The 14,740-nt window shown below is 53.3% G+C and overlaps 6 protein-coding genes across 6 annotated transcripts; 4 read left to right on the top strand and 2 right to left on the bottom strand.

Moving 5' to 3' along the window:
• Positions 1-826: 826 nt before the first annotated feature.
• On the top strand, positions 827-1,671 carry CTAM01_11264 (axe1 cleaves acetyl side chain groups acetyl xylan; the record flags this gene model as incomplete). Its single annotated transcript, XM_060527275.1, has 3 exons — positions 827-1,277; positions 1,333-1,421; positions 1,483-1,671. 3 exons carry the CDS (start codon positions 827-829, stop codon positions 1,669-1,671), a joined length of 729 nt encoding a protein of 242 aa, XP_060378129.1.
• A 569-nt stretch (positions 1,672-2,240) lies between these two features.
• CTAM01_11263 (uncharacterized protein) lies at positions 2,241-3,288 on the top strand (the record flags this gene model as incomplete). Its single annotated transcript, XM_060527274.1, has 3 exons — positions 2,241-2,272; positions 2,328-2,845; positions 2,924-3,288. The coding sequence occupies 3 exons, from the start codon at positions 2,241-2,243 to the stop codon at positions 3,286-3,288; spliced, it is 915 nt and encodes a 304-aa protein (XP_060378128.1).
• A 796-nt stretch (positions 3,289-4,084) lies between these two features.
• Positions 4,085-6,932, top strand: CTAM01_11262 (AT hook domain-containing protein; the record flags this gene model as incomplete). Its single annotated transcript, XM_060527273.1, has 4 exons — positions 4,085-4,258; positions 4,317-4,610; positions 4,660-4,769; positions 4,820-6,932. 4 exons carry the CDS (start codon positions 4,085-4,087, stop codon positions 6,930-6,932), a joined length of 2,691 nt encoding a protein of 896 aa, XP_060378127.1.
• Positions 6,933-7,445: 513 nt separating this feature from the next.
• Positions 7,446-8,360, bottom strand: CTAM01_11261 (uncharacterized protein; the record flags this gene model as incomplete). Its single annotated transcript, XM_060527272.1, has 1 exon — positions 7,446-8,360. One exon carries the CDS (start codon positions 8,358-8,360, stop codon positions 7,446-7,448), a length of 915 nt encoding a protein of 304 aa, XP_060378126.1.
• A 1,194-nt stretch (positions 8,361-9,554) lies between these two features.
• Positions 9,555-12,280, bottom strand: CTAM01_11260 (uncharacterized protein; the record flags this gene model as incomplete). Its single annotated transcript, XM_060527271.1, has 6 exons — positions 9,555-9,742; positions 9,832-9,970; positions 10,025-11,647; positions 11,711-11,862; positions 11,934-12,092; positions 12,148-12,280. 6 exons carry the CDS (start codon positions 12,278-12,280, stop codon positions 9,555-9,557), a joined length of 2,394 nt encoding a protein of 797 aa, XP_060378125.1.
• Positions 12,281-13,267: 987 nt separating this feature from the next.
• CTAM01_11259 (uncharacterized protein) lies at positions 13,268-14,581 on the top strand (the record flags this gene model as incomplete). Its single annotated transcript, XM_060527270.1, has 1 exon — positions 13,268-14,581. The coding sequence occupies one exon, from the start codon at positions 13,268-13,270 to the stop codon at positions 14,579-14,581; it is 1,314 nt and encodes a 437-aa protein (XP_060378124.1).
• Positions 14,582-14,740: the final 159 nt, after the last annotated feature.

Raw genomic sequence — 14,740 nt, 5'->3', positions numbered from 1 at the left:
CCTTCTTAGATGTCTTCCATTGCGGAATACAACTAATAACATCAAATTACCAAGCAAGGCAGTACGATGCCCATTGGACTTAATCCACTCCTGTCGATAACACTGGTAACATCCAAAAATCTTTTCAAAGCCCAAGATCTCAGAATTTGACCTAATGTTGCTACTTAAGACCTTTGACTTTCAAGGTGCGAAGCTTTACCTTGCCTTGGCCCTTCAAAGAGGAAGTACTCGATTGTTCGATTGTCAAGGACATGGCTCGCTTTACCTGGAGCGATCAGACAAAGAAGGGCCTTGCAGCTGGTATTTGGCTGATAATTATTTTCGCAAAAGAATATTCCATAAAAGGCTTCCTTCAAGAAGATATTTTTTTCTTGTTTTACTACTCCGATAAATGCAACGGGCCGGCCTGCATCAGTCTTTGTTGTTAAACGCCCTCCTGAGGGAATATTACTCTACAAATACTCCCTGAACCTCTTACTCGGATGATTACTGAACATTTTCGACGCCGCAGGTAAGACTCGGCCGAGAAGCTTCGGTTTCCACAGCCGATTCAGGTAAACGTCCGTGCCTGCGGTGACATGCCGGCGTTCGGATCTGCCCCACAGATCTACGAACGGTGGAAGTCAAGTCCGTTAATATAGAATGGCGGGGGGAGTGCGTGGCATCGCCGAGAGCCGCAAAATGTCGACGTTCCCACACGGCCGACTTGCCGGAAAGTCAGGAGAACCCCCTGATTCATCATGTATATAAATCGTCTTTGTCGTCAAGGATTCAAGACCCGGCAGCTCACTACTGACGACACTTATTCTTGGTCATATCTTCAGCTATGTCTCTCCTCGCTAAGACCGTTGTCATTGCTAGCACTTTGCCTGCTCTCGTGCAAGGCAGCAAGATCTCTCTGGCTAGCCGACAGACCCTCAACACCACTTGCGCTGACATCCACTACTTTGAAGCCCGAGGCACAACTTTGTCGTATCCCGGAAGCTTGATCACGGTCATTGACCCGCTCATGGAGGCCTTTCCTAACAGCAATTACGAGGATATTGTTTACCCAGCCACGGACGAGTCTGGGAGTGACAGCTACTTTGTTGGAGTTCGCGATGGCGCCAAGCAGATCATCTCTTATGCAGAGGCTTGCCCCGAATCCAAGATCGTCTTGATGGGATATTCTCAGGGCGCCATGGTTCTTGGAGATATCTTGGCTGGCGGTGGTGATGGCAATGTCCTGGGCAACTACACCAAGCCTCTGGTTGATGCTCGCACTGTTGGAGACCACAGTAAGGCTAACTATAGATTTTGGGTTGAGAGTTACCTGCTGACATCGTTTTCCAGTCGCGGCGATCTTGCTGTACGGCAACCCCCGACACATGCCGAATCAGACCTACAATGTTGGCAACGCTTCTATGTTTGGTGCCACCGGCGTAAGTTTCAACCTCGTTGGAAAAAGCTTTGAATGGTTATCGTGACTAACGCTGTCCACAGAAATATCCTCGTACCGCTGGACAACTTGCCTCCTTCAACGTTTACGCCGACAGAGTCCACGACTACTGTAACTACCAGGACGGAGTATGCGATGCCAGCGGGAGTAATCTCACCGCGCACATGGCGTATCCTTCGGACTACGACACCCAGGCAATTGCTTGGCTGAATTCTAAACTTAACGCAAACTGAATATTATCTTGGACATTGCAGAAATCTCCTCGCACAGGTGGTTCGCGCGGTGGATGCCTAAAGTAAGCCACCAATTACCAAAAGAAGAAGTCTGCCAGTAATGGTTCCGATCCTTGGAACATGAACACATGACCATCAATGATCCGTTCTTGGCTATAGGCAGTGACAAACTACCTTAGAGTTATAGAGACTACGTAGATACCTTGTCCAACATGGCCCAGTGCCACAAATGCCTACCTTAGGTGTTACCTATATTACCTCATGGTCAAGGCACTTTCTTCCCTCCTGTTCTGTTCTTTGAACTACTGGTCTACGTTGTGCAAAGTTCAACCGAGATCCTCCTAGTTTGCCTGTCTTCTATGGTCTATGAATTACTGTGAATTTCCTGAATGTTGGAGAACCCACCTTGGAAGGAAGGCAAACCCCAGAGAGCCCTACGTTCCTTCCATACCTGGACATGGAATCTTAACCATCACCGCCTTCCATAGAAAGTTTTCCTCTCCCACAGTTCTTTCACTCCAGCGATTTCGCAGCAAAGCTTTGCCTCTGCAGCAACACTATTCCTCGCGATGTCTCTGAAGCGCAAGCGAGACATGAGCCAGTAAGAAACCCTTCAATCCACGTCTCTATTAAGTCAAACTCACGTGAGACTGCAGGATCTTTCGGTCTGGGGCCCTTACATTCATGATCGGCAAAGATCGGATCAGACATACAGGCCACGAAGTTGTCTTCCTTGGCTTATCCCCATCTTTCGACAACTTGATCAGACAGGGAACCGTTGTTCGAGTTGTCCGATTCAACCGCGTCGTCAACAGAAAAATCTCATCTCTCGTGACCTGGCCTGACATTGAGCCAGCTACTTTTGTCAACTTGACGGAGTATGCCTATTCCCGCGACTACACGGCGCCTGCCCTGTCGCAGTCCAATCAGAACGTCACTTCCAACGCGGTTGAGGGAAAGCATGGTAGTAATGATATGCCTGGTCCCGGGAGCGATGCCGGCACCATATACGCAGCCGGGATTGCGAGAACCTCGACAGCGGAGAACAGTTCCCAAGTCGAATTGCAGCGCCGCAAACCAAGTGATGGACAGAACACGCAGCAGGCTGAGATTCCGTCATTATATATGTGGATGAGGAGTGTTTCGCGAGATTCACAGTCTCAGCAGCCTACGAGTGCTCGGTACAAATTCTGCGAGAAGCTTTTCCCAATTCCCTCCGAAGCCGCCCAAGCGACAACTGAAGACTGACTAGATGACGTCAAGCAACAACATCGGACCGGCTATAAGGAAGTATTCCTCGCACACGCCAAGCTTTATCTGGTTGCAAACAAGTTCTCCATTACTGAACTCAAGAGACTTTGCCTGCACAAACTTCGCCAAAGCCTGCTACATGCTCCCCGCACCGACGAGATGCTGCGGGCCACAACCGACACTATCCGGCACGTTTACTTGAATGTCCAATCTCGAGACGACGATCTCAGAAAATTGCTTGTGCATTTCTGCCTGACCGACACGCAGTGGATGATGAGAAACAACAACCTGGACCCAGTGCTGGAGAGTGTTCCAGGCTTCGCCATTGATCTATTCCGCGAGATCTCCCATGCTTACTGGACATAGCTCAGAGATGGAGGACCTGTCTGAGATATGGGTGCATGAAGAAGGTAAATTGGGTGATACATTGGTACAATGGCGACAAATGCGTTGTCGATGGTCTCCTACTGTCCTAATGAGATTTTCTTCATTGGCCATGGCCGGAAACCTGCGAGGCAAAATCAGTCACCCTGGACAAAGCTCGTTTTCCGGGCGAGGGTATCTTGGGAAAAGATACGGGATGAAGATTAATACGGAGAATTTCCAGATCCGAACGACACATCCAATACAAATCGTACTTAACTACTAGTAAGCTTTCTAGTGCAACGTCTAAAGCGCAACAGTGATGTGGGAGTTGATGACTAACACAGTGTGGCTGAGGGGCATGTCACAAAACTGACAGGGCAAGATTGAGCCACACCCCGCCGGACCCACCAGCTAGCAACGGAAACAGAGGTTGAATGTAAACAAACGCGATCGGGATGGCCAATACGGTTTGGTGTCTGCCGCACCACACTCCAATCTTTTGATTTGCTCAACGCTAATCCTGTTGCTACACTCCCGCAACCGACGATTGAAAAACATTGCTCCCCTCGATATTTTCTTTCGACCATTCCTACTCTTCGAAGACCGACGCGACCACAGCTCAACCTCTTGTGACCCGATGCATTCTAGCCGCGAATAATATTTCCTCCCTGCGATCGACGCGTCCGTTCTGTACATATCTCTCTCGCGCAGCTGTTCGCGATCCGGATCGCGACCAGCTTTACTTTGCACGAATCCCGAGCTTCACTGGTGCTACAACGCCCAGAGATAGCCCAGAATGACAGAGAACTTGGCCTTTGAGGGTTTAGTCCCGAATGAATACTTCACACAGGATGGCCGCTTGGGCTCCTTTCATCAAGTCTACCCTGCACCAAAGCGCCGTCAATCAGGCGCGACCAAAGGCGGCAAAAACCTCACATGGCCGCACATGAAATACTTGCTGCCAGAAGATGTAAGCCTGCAGTCGGAAGAGCTTAGCAGAAGATGACGCGTGTGCTAACTTGCCGCAGCTCGCGAAAGCCGGTTTCGTTTGGCGGCCGTTTCCCGAAAACCCCGATAACGTCGCATGCTTCCTGTGCAACAAATCTCTGGATGGCTGGGAAGAGGGTGATAAGCCCCTCGAAGAGCACTTGAAGCACTCTCCCGAATGCGGATGGGCCATTGTCGCGGGTATCGAAGCGAACCTCAACGGTCTGTCGTCAGAGGACCCTTCTAGTACTCGAATGATCGCGGCCAGAAAGGCGACTTTTGATGGACGTTGGCCACACGAGGGAAAAAGGGGCTGGAAGAACAAGATCAAACAGGTCAGTCATGGAACTTCGACCTTACCTTCCTCTACTAACTAGTTCTTAGCTTGCCGAAGCAGGATGGAAATACACGCCTTCCCTCGAGTACAATGATATGGCAACCTGCACCTACTGCGAGCTTGCTCTGGACGGTTGGGAACAAAACGACAAGCCCATGTACGTCCCCTGAGTGTTGCGTTCGCAAGCATTATCTGACCCAATTACAGGGACGAACACTTCAACCGATCCCCCAACTGCCCGTACTTCGCTTTAGTAAATCAATACGCTTCCACGAGAAAGCCGAAGGGCAAGGCCGCCCGAGGCTCAAAGAACACGTCGAGACTATCCGTACAGTCAGTCGCGACATCGATTTCCGATATCACATCCATAACAGACGTCCCTGCGGAGTTCGATGACAGTGTCTTGACAACGACCTCCACAATGGGCGGCAAGAAAGGCACCCGTGCCAAGAAGGCCACCACGACAAAAGGCAGAAAGACCAAGGCAAAGAAGGATGAGCCTGTAGAAGTTGTCGAGGATGAGGCCATGCCGGAAGAAGACATTGGGCTACCCCCATCGAAACCTACCCGAGGGCGCAAGCGCACGAGCGACGACGTGGATGATTCGGCGCTCACAGTCTCTGAGGCACCTGCACCAAAGAAGCGTGGAGGACGCGGTCGGCCCAAAGCTGCCGCTGACAGCTCGACCATCGATCAATCACAACAGGACATCAGCATTGCGGATGCGCCGCCGCCGACGAAGGCACCAAAAGGCCGCAAGACTGCACGTGCGTCTGGAACGAAGGGAACACGGAAAGCCTCGGGGACCTCACAAAGGTCAAACGCATCAATGGCGTCCCTGCGAACTGCACCTGGCGCATTCCCCGAGGATGACGATGAGATTACCAGGCAGCTTGAGGCTGACCTGGAGCGTCCGCTGACGGACGATGAAGATATCATGCAAGATTCCGATTCGGAACGAAAGAAAGCTCCTGCCCCCAAGGCAAAGTCAAAGAAGAACCAATCGGACAAGGAGTCTGGTGTCAGCCCTGAGCCGTCAGACAACCACGAGATGTTCGACGCGGAACCGTACGTGGCAGACGAAAAGGATGTTGACGACGAATTGAAGCAACTGGAGGCCGAAATGACTATCGATGAGCCTGAGATTCTGGAAGTTCCCAAAAAGGGGCGCAAGGCTGCAGCTCCCCGCAAGGTGTCTAAGCAGACCAAGGCTCAGAAGGCCAAGGCCGCGAAAGTGGTCGTCGAAGAAGACGAGCTAGTGTTTCCAGCAGAGCCCAGCCGCCTCGAACAGCCTGCTGATATTGAAGAGGATGAGATCAGCACTGCCACGGTGATCACGACAAAGCCTGCTCGCGCAAGCACTGGGAGGAAACGGGGACGCCCTTCAAAGGCGTCATTGGCGGCGCGTGCATCTATGGAAAGCGCTGGCAAGGTTGAAGAGATAGAAGCTATCGGGCCGGAGGCTGCAGCCGCTACTGCTGAAGTCGAGCCGGAACCTGAAGCCCAGGCTGAGCCTGAAGCTGACATCGAGACTGAAGCCGAGGACACGTCAGCGCGTCAGTCTTTTGCTTCGGCACGGCAAACGCCCGCACCAGTGGAGCCTCAAGACGAGCCTGAAGAGGAACACGAGGAGCTGGAGGAACCAGAGCAAGAGCTCCCCGATGAGCTTGCAGACGAGCCGGAAGAGGAAGAAGAGTCCGAGTTGGAGCAAGTAGACGAGCTTGGGCCTGAGCCTGAGTCTGAGGCACCTGAGCCCACACCAAGGAGCGCACTGAAGACGAGCTCCCCGCCACCGCTATCATCGCCTGTTCTCACCTCATCTGCTCGCCGTAGTGTGCAACATCAATCAGGTACTCCACGTATCTCTCCTGCCCAGTCAGCTCGCCAAGCGGCTGTTTCGCCCTCGCCATCTCCGCAGTCTTCAGATGCCGAGAACCAGCCTCCGTCTTCAAGACCTTCCACAACTCAAAAGCGGGTGACACATGCGCCTATTTCATCAACCCCAGCAAGACCTAACTCGCCAACCAAGCGCAAGGCTTTGGCAAGTCTCCAAAGCACCACGCCCTGGAACCCCGTTGATATTGACCTCGTCTTCGGATCCCCTGAAAAGTCGGACAAGAGGAACCCAGTCGACAGGCTCCTTCATAAAGGCAGCGAGCTGACAAGCCCTGAGATGCGCATGACAGTGGAGGAGTGGATTCATCACAACGCCAATCAGGCTGAGTCGAAGCTGCGACAAGAGTGCGAGGCTATGGTTAGCAGGTTCGAGAGCGAGGGGAGCAAGGCAATGAACGTCTTGGAGGGCTTGATTATAGACTGAGTGTTTGCATAGCGTAGTTTCGTTGGGAGCACCATTCAAGGGTTAATGATTGGACTATGATCATGATACAACAACAGACAACTAGTGTGTGCGCTTATCAACAGGCCCAGTCGGCCGTTGGTAATTGGATCGGTCCAAGGCAGCAAGGTTGAATAATGACACTTTCGACCGCGTTGGGAACAGAAGAGGTAATGATTGGCTCTTGAGCATTTGCACACAAAAGGAGAACTGCAAAGGGGAAGCGTATTGTTCTGACAGGCAATTGTCATTATTATTATTGATTTTTAAATAATGAGGGTGTTTGATCTAATCTATGTTCATTAAGAAATCCCCTCTTGAAATTTGTTGTTTGGAATGTTTCCTCATTCGTCTAATTCATGATCCCAGTGGTATCGTTTCCGGCATGTCAATGTTTCATTACTTGCTCGCTGCACCCACTACTGTCCTTCACTTCGTTTTGATGTTGTTTCTTCTTCAACACTATCGTGTCGTCATCTCCATGATGAGCATGATCTAGGTGCAGTGCTGAACGCCGTCAGCGTGAGTGTGGCACTCCTGAGGAGCGCTGGAGGTCGCAGCGGCAGTGGTGGTAGCGGCGCCAGCAGCAGCGGTAGTGGTAGGCGTGGCATCGTGATCGTGGTCCTCCTCCTCAAGCTCGCCGGGGCATCCGACGCCAGGAGCAGCGATGTCGTAGGCCCAGACGTCAATGGCGAAGTACTGCAGCGCGTCGCTGTCAAAGACGGAGTAGGTGGCGTTGTTCTTTGCGAGCTCGAGGGCCTCGGCGTAGTCTTCGGCGTAGTGCTCGACGGCGCCCTCGGAGATGAGAGGAACGTGGAAGACGCGGTGGAGGAGGTCGGTGGCCCAGAAGGTGTTGAGTTTGGAGTTGGCGACGTTGTAGCCCAGGCCGCAGACGGAAGTCAGGGGGCGGCGGATTTCAAAGGAGAGAGGGCAGATGACGGTCTCCTGGGAGGCGTTGGCGCCGCGCCAGTGGCCTGCCCAGCCGGACTGGGTGGCGCAGTTGCGGTCCGGGTCGTCGCAGCGGAAGGTCATGCCGTTCTTGTCTGCGTTGACGACGCGGTCGTACCAGCCGACGGGGGTGGCGGTGGACGAGTTGCCAAAGTACTTGCGGACGTGCTCGGAGCTGTTGCCGAAGCGGAGGATGTGGTCGCGGGCGTGGGCGGCGAGCTGCTGGGCCTCGGCGAGGCCGACCTCGAGCTGGGCGCGGAGGGTCGAGTTGCAGGACTGGTGGATGGGGAAGGTCTTTTGCCAGCCGGCGGACCAGTCGTAGGGGGCTTGCGGGGTTGAGGCCGGGGCCGCGGGGACGGAGACGGTCTCGGAGGTGGAGGAGGACGCCTGGCGGCGGGCGAGGGGGGTCGCGTCCGTGAGGGCGGAGAGCAGCAGGGCTGCGGAGGCGAGGCTGTACTTCATCTTGACTGGTGTATTTTGAGGCTGAAAAGCTTGAAGATGCTCTGGTGGACGGACTGCTGAAAGCTTTCTTGAATACGAGCTTGAGCTTTGGACTTGGAGCTTAGGAAACAGCTTGAAGATAGGAGCTTGACATTGAAGAATGCGAGGTATGTGATGGTCTTTTATATCTGCAAGCTCGCCATGTGGATGAGAATTTTCTCTGTCGGTCCCGTCGCCTCGGGTTTCCAATGGTGCTCGAGAGGCTCTTCGAGATGTCGAGCCAAGACCAGCTAGCCATGCTATGCTTGCTTTATGGGTAGATTCGTTACTCATGTCCACAAGTAGGCAAATCCTTCCATCCTAGCCAGGTTGCAAAGTCCGTTGGGCATGCGCCACCCCGTCTGGTCCCCCTTCCTCCGAAATCTGCGTTCGTCGCCAGCCATCTCTGCCGCTCGTTGCAGTTGGGTAATCCCTCCATCTTTCCCGGTTCCCCTCTCGTCGTATGCTCGTCAACAAGCTCCTTTGATGCAAAGGATCCGATATTACGCCAGTGGAGCCCATGTCTTCGGTCACGATTGCCTTCTTAGAACACTCTTGGCCATGCGTGAGGTATTAGTCGGGTGTCGCCAAGGCGTGGGCAGCTCTGTGCCAAGCTCACGGTCACCTTGATGTTCTCGAGGTCGATTGGCCAATGGACCACACGGCGAATGGCAAGTCTCGGTCGTAGAGACTCGACTCCACGGCCAAGAAGTGCTAAGTCGTGTTGGCTCGTGAATTCGGTGACGTTGGGGCGGACTTTTACAGCTGGAAGCTGAGTCGCCCGGTGGCCATCCGGGTTCTCGGACCCCCGCTCGACTCGGAGGACATCAAGGTGTCGGAACCGGGGTCCGGCACAGACCCGCTTTTTGTTTTGTTTTCGTTCTCTTGTTTCCCGCCCCGCCTCGGTCGTCTGCCCTTATTGTTTGCCATTGTTGGGCTTTTATTCAGCTTGTGGGCTGCATGCTTGACAACTTTGTCTAACAATTGACAAGTGTAACCCTACATGTTCCTTTCCCTTCCCTCTACACAAGACCAGCCACGCGATGTGATTAAGACACCACTCTCGTGGACCGCGGAGACCCCGAGACAGTCCATTGGCATTTCCAGCCGCTTGGTAATACTAGTATCTAAGTGGCTACGTTGTGGCATGCGCGAATAGCGTTGGCGGATGTAACTCTATTGCGTAAAGTAGGCGTCGAACACCCGCAGGACCTTACGTCCGTCGCGGGGGTTCCCGTTGTTCTGTCGTTGGTCGTGGTCCAGGAGCGCGGTTTTCGCCTTCAACACTTCATGGCTGCGGCCGGTTCTTGCCTTGAGGGATTTGTGGATTCCTTGAGCAGGGTATGCGACGAGTCCGAACATTGCTAGGCAGGCCACCGGGTTAGCTTAGACCGAAAACTCTTGCCAAACATGATCTGCTTTAGGTGATATCAGTCAAAGTTTCGCGACTTACCAGCTCCTGGCTTGAGAATAAGGCCGAAGGACCCCGTGGCAACTCCCTTTGCTAGACCAAGAGCACCTCCTTCCTTCGCGCCTTTGTAGGGATCGGTGAAGACACCCGTCAGTCCGTCATAGAATCCGGTTCCAAAGGTCTAAGTTCACGTCAGCTGTAGGCTCGGATGATCTCATCCGATAACCAGCTTTACCTTTGCGGCTACAACTCCTCCGCTCTTCCAGTCTTCTACCTTGCCATTGTCTCGTACCTTGTCGCCGTACAGATTGGGAGCGTTGTGAAGGCCTTCTATGATGGCGAGGGGCATGCTCACAAGGCCGCCCTTGACGATCGCTCCAGACATGGAGGTAAATCCCTTACCCACAGCCATTGCGGCTGCACCACTCGCCGAGCCGGCCTCATGACCAGACGCCCGAGAACGCTTGTATTCCTTCCATGGATCGATGAAGGTGCCGCCCAGAGCGACGGTGAAGTCAGTGACGGTGCCTAGGAGTGAAGAGGCACCACCGGTGATGGGATCCCATCGTTTCACATCGGTGTCGTATTCCTTCGTTCGCAGAGGCTTCAAGTCAGACATCTTCATCTTCTTCGCAACAATCAGAGACGATGCTGCTTGATTCGACAGTCTCATCCGCTTGGCGCCCGTTTTGGACTGCTTCTCAAACAGCCAGGCGGCGCGCTGACCAGAAAGTAGATCGCAGCCGAGATCGCTGGCAGGAATGTTACGATGGAACGATGCTGTGGCGGTATCGACGCCGCGTTCTCGACGCATGACGCTGGCTACTTCTTGGACCGCACGATTTGCTTCGGGCGAAAGACAATACTGAATAGCCTCCACGAGCTTCTGCGTGTGGAGCTCCTTTTGAGGAATCGGTAAGGGTCCTGCTCCTGACTTTGCAATGACCCGGCCCCAAAACGGCTGGTCGCCGAAGAACGGCACGATGATAGTCGGTCTCGCGTTGATCAGGCCACAAGCTGTCGTTCCAGCTCCTCCATGATGCACCACGGCTGACACTCGTTTGAACAGCCACTCGTGTGGGCAATCTCCGAGATAGAACACGCTATCTGTGTTTGACTTTCCCTCGCCGAGCTTGCTCCATCCTCGCGAGATGATGACACGGATGCCGCAAATACCTGCGGCCTCGAGGATGACGTCTGTCAAACGCCCTGGGTCGTCGATAACGATACTACCGAACCCAACATACAATGGAGGCGGACCGGCTGAAAGAAAGGCGTTCAAGTCGGCAGGTGGCTTATAGGACGGCTCGTCGCGCATGAAGAAGCCGCAAACGTCAATTTCTGGACCCCAGTCTGCAGGCTTGGGAACCACGGCCGGTGACCAGCAGTATGTGTGCGGGATCTTGAGAAACGTTGTCACGCCTGGACCCATGCTGGCAGGAATCGGCGCGAGCTGGAGATCCTTCCTTCGCCAGTTGTTGATAACATCGCCCAGACCCTGCCAGGTCATCAATTCGACGACTCCATACGACAGCCAATTGGTGACCTGTAGCTCCAGGTCCTTGCTGCGTTGGATGTTTGCTAGTGGGTGAGGGAAAGCACGAGTCGCTGTCCAGGGCATGGTGAACATGATGTGGGCTGGAATGCCGAGGGCTTGCGCACAATGCACATGGGCGAAGCTTGGGGGGTTCGCGATGATGGCGTCGGCTACGAACGGTCGGTTGCTGATGGGATCAGGATCAATGCAGGAACGCCAGCATCCGTGGAGCATTTCACGTATCATTCGTCGTTTCTTCCCCACATCGCCGCCCTTAAGAGACTCCATGGAAGGAATCAGACCAGGATTTCGGACCATGTACTTGGTATTCGTTAGTGGCAAGCGCAGGACATGGAAGATTCAAGGGGAAAACACAAGACTTACCGACATCAAGTCGGCGGGATCTCCGCCAATCGGGAAGAACTCTAAGCCAGAGTCGGTCACGAATTTGGAAAAGGTGTCATGCGTGGCTAGGCGAACCCGATGGCCGTAACGACGGAGAGCTGTGCCAAGTGCTATGAATGGCTGAACGTCACCTGGTTATACTGACATTAGTAGGCAACATCCACAAGTCAAGCTTCACGGTCATTTTCCGTGAGGAACTCACCCCGGCTACCTACAACCTGTATCACGACGTTAAGGAAGGGTACGGGCTTGAGGTTGATGTTCGGCAACGCAGTATCCTCGGCTGCCGGGAAAGGGGGAAGCTGCTCCCACAGTTCCCCTGGGTTCTGCGACTGGAAGTTGATGTTCACATGGCCGTCAGCTGCTTAAAGGTCAGTCTCAAGTACGGAGTATGCAAAGGGGCATGCTATTCTGACACTGTATTGCAGCCTCGCTAGATAACAGCGCACCGGCGGAGTGCAGCTCGTATGGAGGAGGGACGTTGCAGAGAGATTCGGCGTCCTCCGTCTCGGCAGTCGCCAAAATTCTTTTCGAGTCCACAATAGACATGTTTTCCGTAATTGGCAAAGTGGCAGTTGCAGCAATGGACAATCAGAGTATGATGCGAAAGGGCGTCGATGAATTTATACGACATCATTGAAGATTCGCGCCGAAAACAGTAGATTTGACGATGGACTTAGGTTTGCGTAAGCGGCGCTGGAGCGGAGTTTTCTCTACATCGCCGGAACGCCGTTTGAGGCTGATGCCGGACCGCAGCATGTTAGTGGCTCGCATTGTACGCGTGTTCGCTCTTTCTCGTTCTTTACAAGCAAAGCTGGCATTGGAATTCCACCGTTTCGGCATTGCCGTTGTTGAGAACCCATCGCGCTGCGAATAATGCGGATAGTGACACGGGTTTCCGAGTTTACGAGGTGCTCGCAATGCTCGGGTTCTAATGATGAATGAGACGAAGTTGCGATGCTTTCGTATTCGTTTCGGGTGACGAATCCCTACTTGGAGACGAACAGCCACATTTTCATCAGCCACATATCGAGAAAAATCAGCCACCGTACAGCAAGTGGCTCGTGCATTGGCTGAGCTCACGTGATGATTCGATGACTGATCATGGATGAGGATGATGCTTAATTCTTTTCTCTCCTTTTGAGGACCTCGGAAGTAATTATTATTGTGCAAGAACCACTAGGTAGAATTCGTGTATCCATAGTACGGAGACCCCACGGACGCGGCTTGGCATGGCATTGACAGCATGACTGACATGACATGACTGACCCTTGGCACGCCAAGTTGGCGTGTAAGACGTTAATCGACAGGGCTGTTTAAGGTTTCGCGGACCAAAACTCTAGGGAATGAGCCGCTAAATATAATCAGACGAAGCAACGCAGGTACCACTCGGGCGGGACGAACACGTCGTTGAGAACCACTTTCACCGTGGTTTCCACGTTGAATAAGGACAATCTCCCAATCTCTCCGCTGGACCGATTGATCATCCCACGAACGGTTTATTCGATCTCACTGGATCAGCAAGGCAATCCCATCATGGCCAACGAAGCACCACCAACCGCTATTTTGTGGGACTGGGATCAGTCAGATCTCACGGCAGCCATCGAGGACATGCGACGACTGTTAGGCAACGCATCACATCTTGCTGCTATCAGAGAAGTCACACTGCGCGGTGTGAGAGCTGCGAGAGACCCTCATGCCGCGTTACTTGCGAAACGTCTCACTTCAAGCGATAAGGCTACCATCCAATCGTGGATCACTGAGTCCCGCCTGCCGGCTGAACGAACTGAGGCACTCTTACAAGAATCAGAGCTTTCGCTTGCACAAACCACCGCCATTCTGTTATCGCGGCCCCCAGCCCTCAAGACGCTTGAAGTGCAGACGTACGATCGGAACGATCACGACGAATGGACACAATCTCGCCCACTCGGGGATGAGTTCCTGACTCTTTTCAGCCAATTGGTCGCTTCGAACTCTGTTGCTGGCTCTTCTTTCAGCAATGTGGAATCAGTCAAGGTTCTAGTCCCAACCCCTGACGGAGATTCGGCAAACGAGTTCAACTTCTACGTATACGCTGAGAATATTCTCCCCTTCTTTTACCTTCCGCAAATTCGAACTCTTGAGCTTCATCGAGTGGAAGATGGAGGGAAATCAATCATCTGGCCAACTCCTCATCCGAAGCCATCAGCAGCTACACTAGAAGAGCTGGTTCTAAGCAGATGCCAGCTCTCCGAGGAGGATGTTGGCCAGCTCTTGCGAGCTTCCCCGAATCTCAAGACATTCCGCTGCGGATACGTTATCGACGCTGAGTACGCGTCCGACTGGGTAGACTTAGGGGTGCTGAGGAGTTCGCTCGACCCATTGAAGGCATCACTCGAAGAGCTCTCTTTTGCGCTGACGCTCTGGACGTCCACGGCCATCGATTGCGGCGAGGTCGGGCCCTGGGGAATCTGCGGCTCATTCGGGTCACTCAAGGACTTCACGCGACTAACTCGTCTCTCCATCTCTCTGCCGGTACTCCTCGGCTGGGAAACAAAAGGCTCGTCGAAGCTGGCGGATGTGCTCCCCGAGGGCCTCCAGGCTTTGACCATCACTAACGAAATGTTCTTCTGGTGGCACTATCGATGGGACGACCTCGATTGGGAGGAGGATGACCCGGTGGTTCCCATGTGGCAGTCACTTGAGGCCAAGATTGTCGAGTACCTAGAGAGCCGGCCCCGGCACTTGAAGGAACTGAGGTTGGAGATTTCAATGGTTGGCGAGGAGCAACGGGCAGAGGAGCTGAAGGCCAACTTGATCGCCAGGGGATCGGAAGCTGGAGTAACAATTACAGTGGAGTTGAAGCCATAGATATGCAAGCTATTAGAGACCTGTCACTATGAGAATATGATTCTGATACCCAGCTACCCTAAGAGGTTCACGCGTCTGCCTTTTCTTCCTGCATCGACATTCACAACGGTGTGCCTGAAGCCAACACCACCGGCAATATCACAAGATGGGACAAGTCTT

Source organism: Colletotrichum tamarilloi, assembly GCF_030869305.1.
Source record: "Colletotrichum tamarilloi strain Tom-12 chromosome Unknown Scaffold_59.1, whole genome shotgun sequence".
Classification (NCBI taxonomy): Eukaryota; Fungi; Ascomycota; class Sordariomycetes; order Glomerellales; family Glomerellaceae; genus Colletotrichum; species Colletotrichum tamarilloi.
Note: the sequence above shows the minus strand (reverse complement) of the source record. Positions and strands in the feature narration are given on the sequence as shown.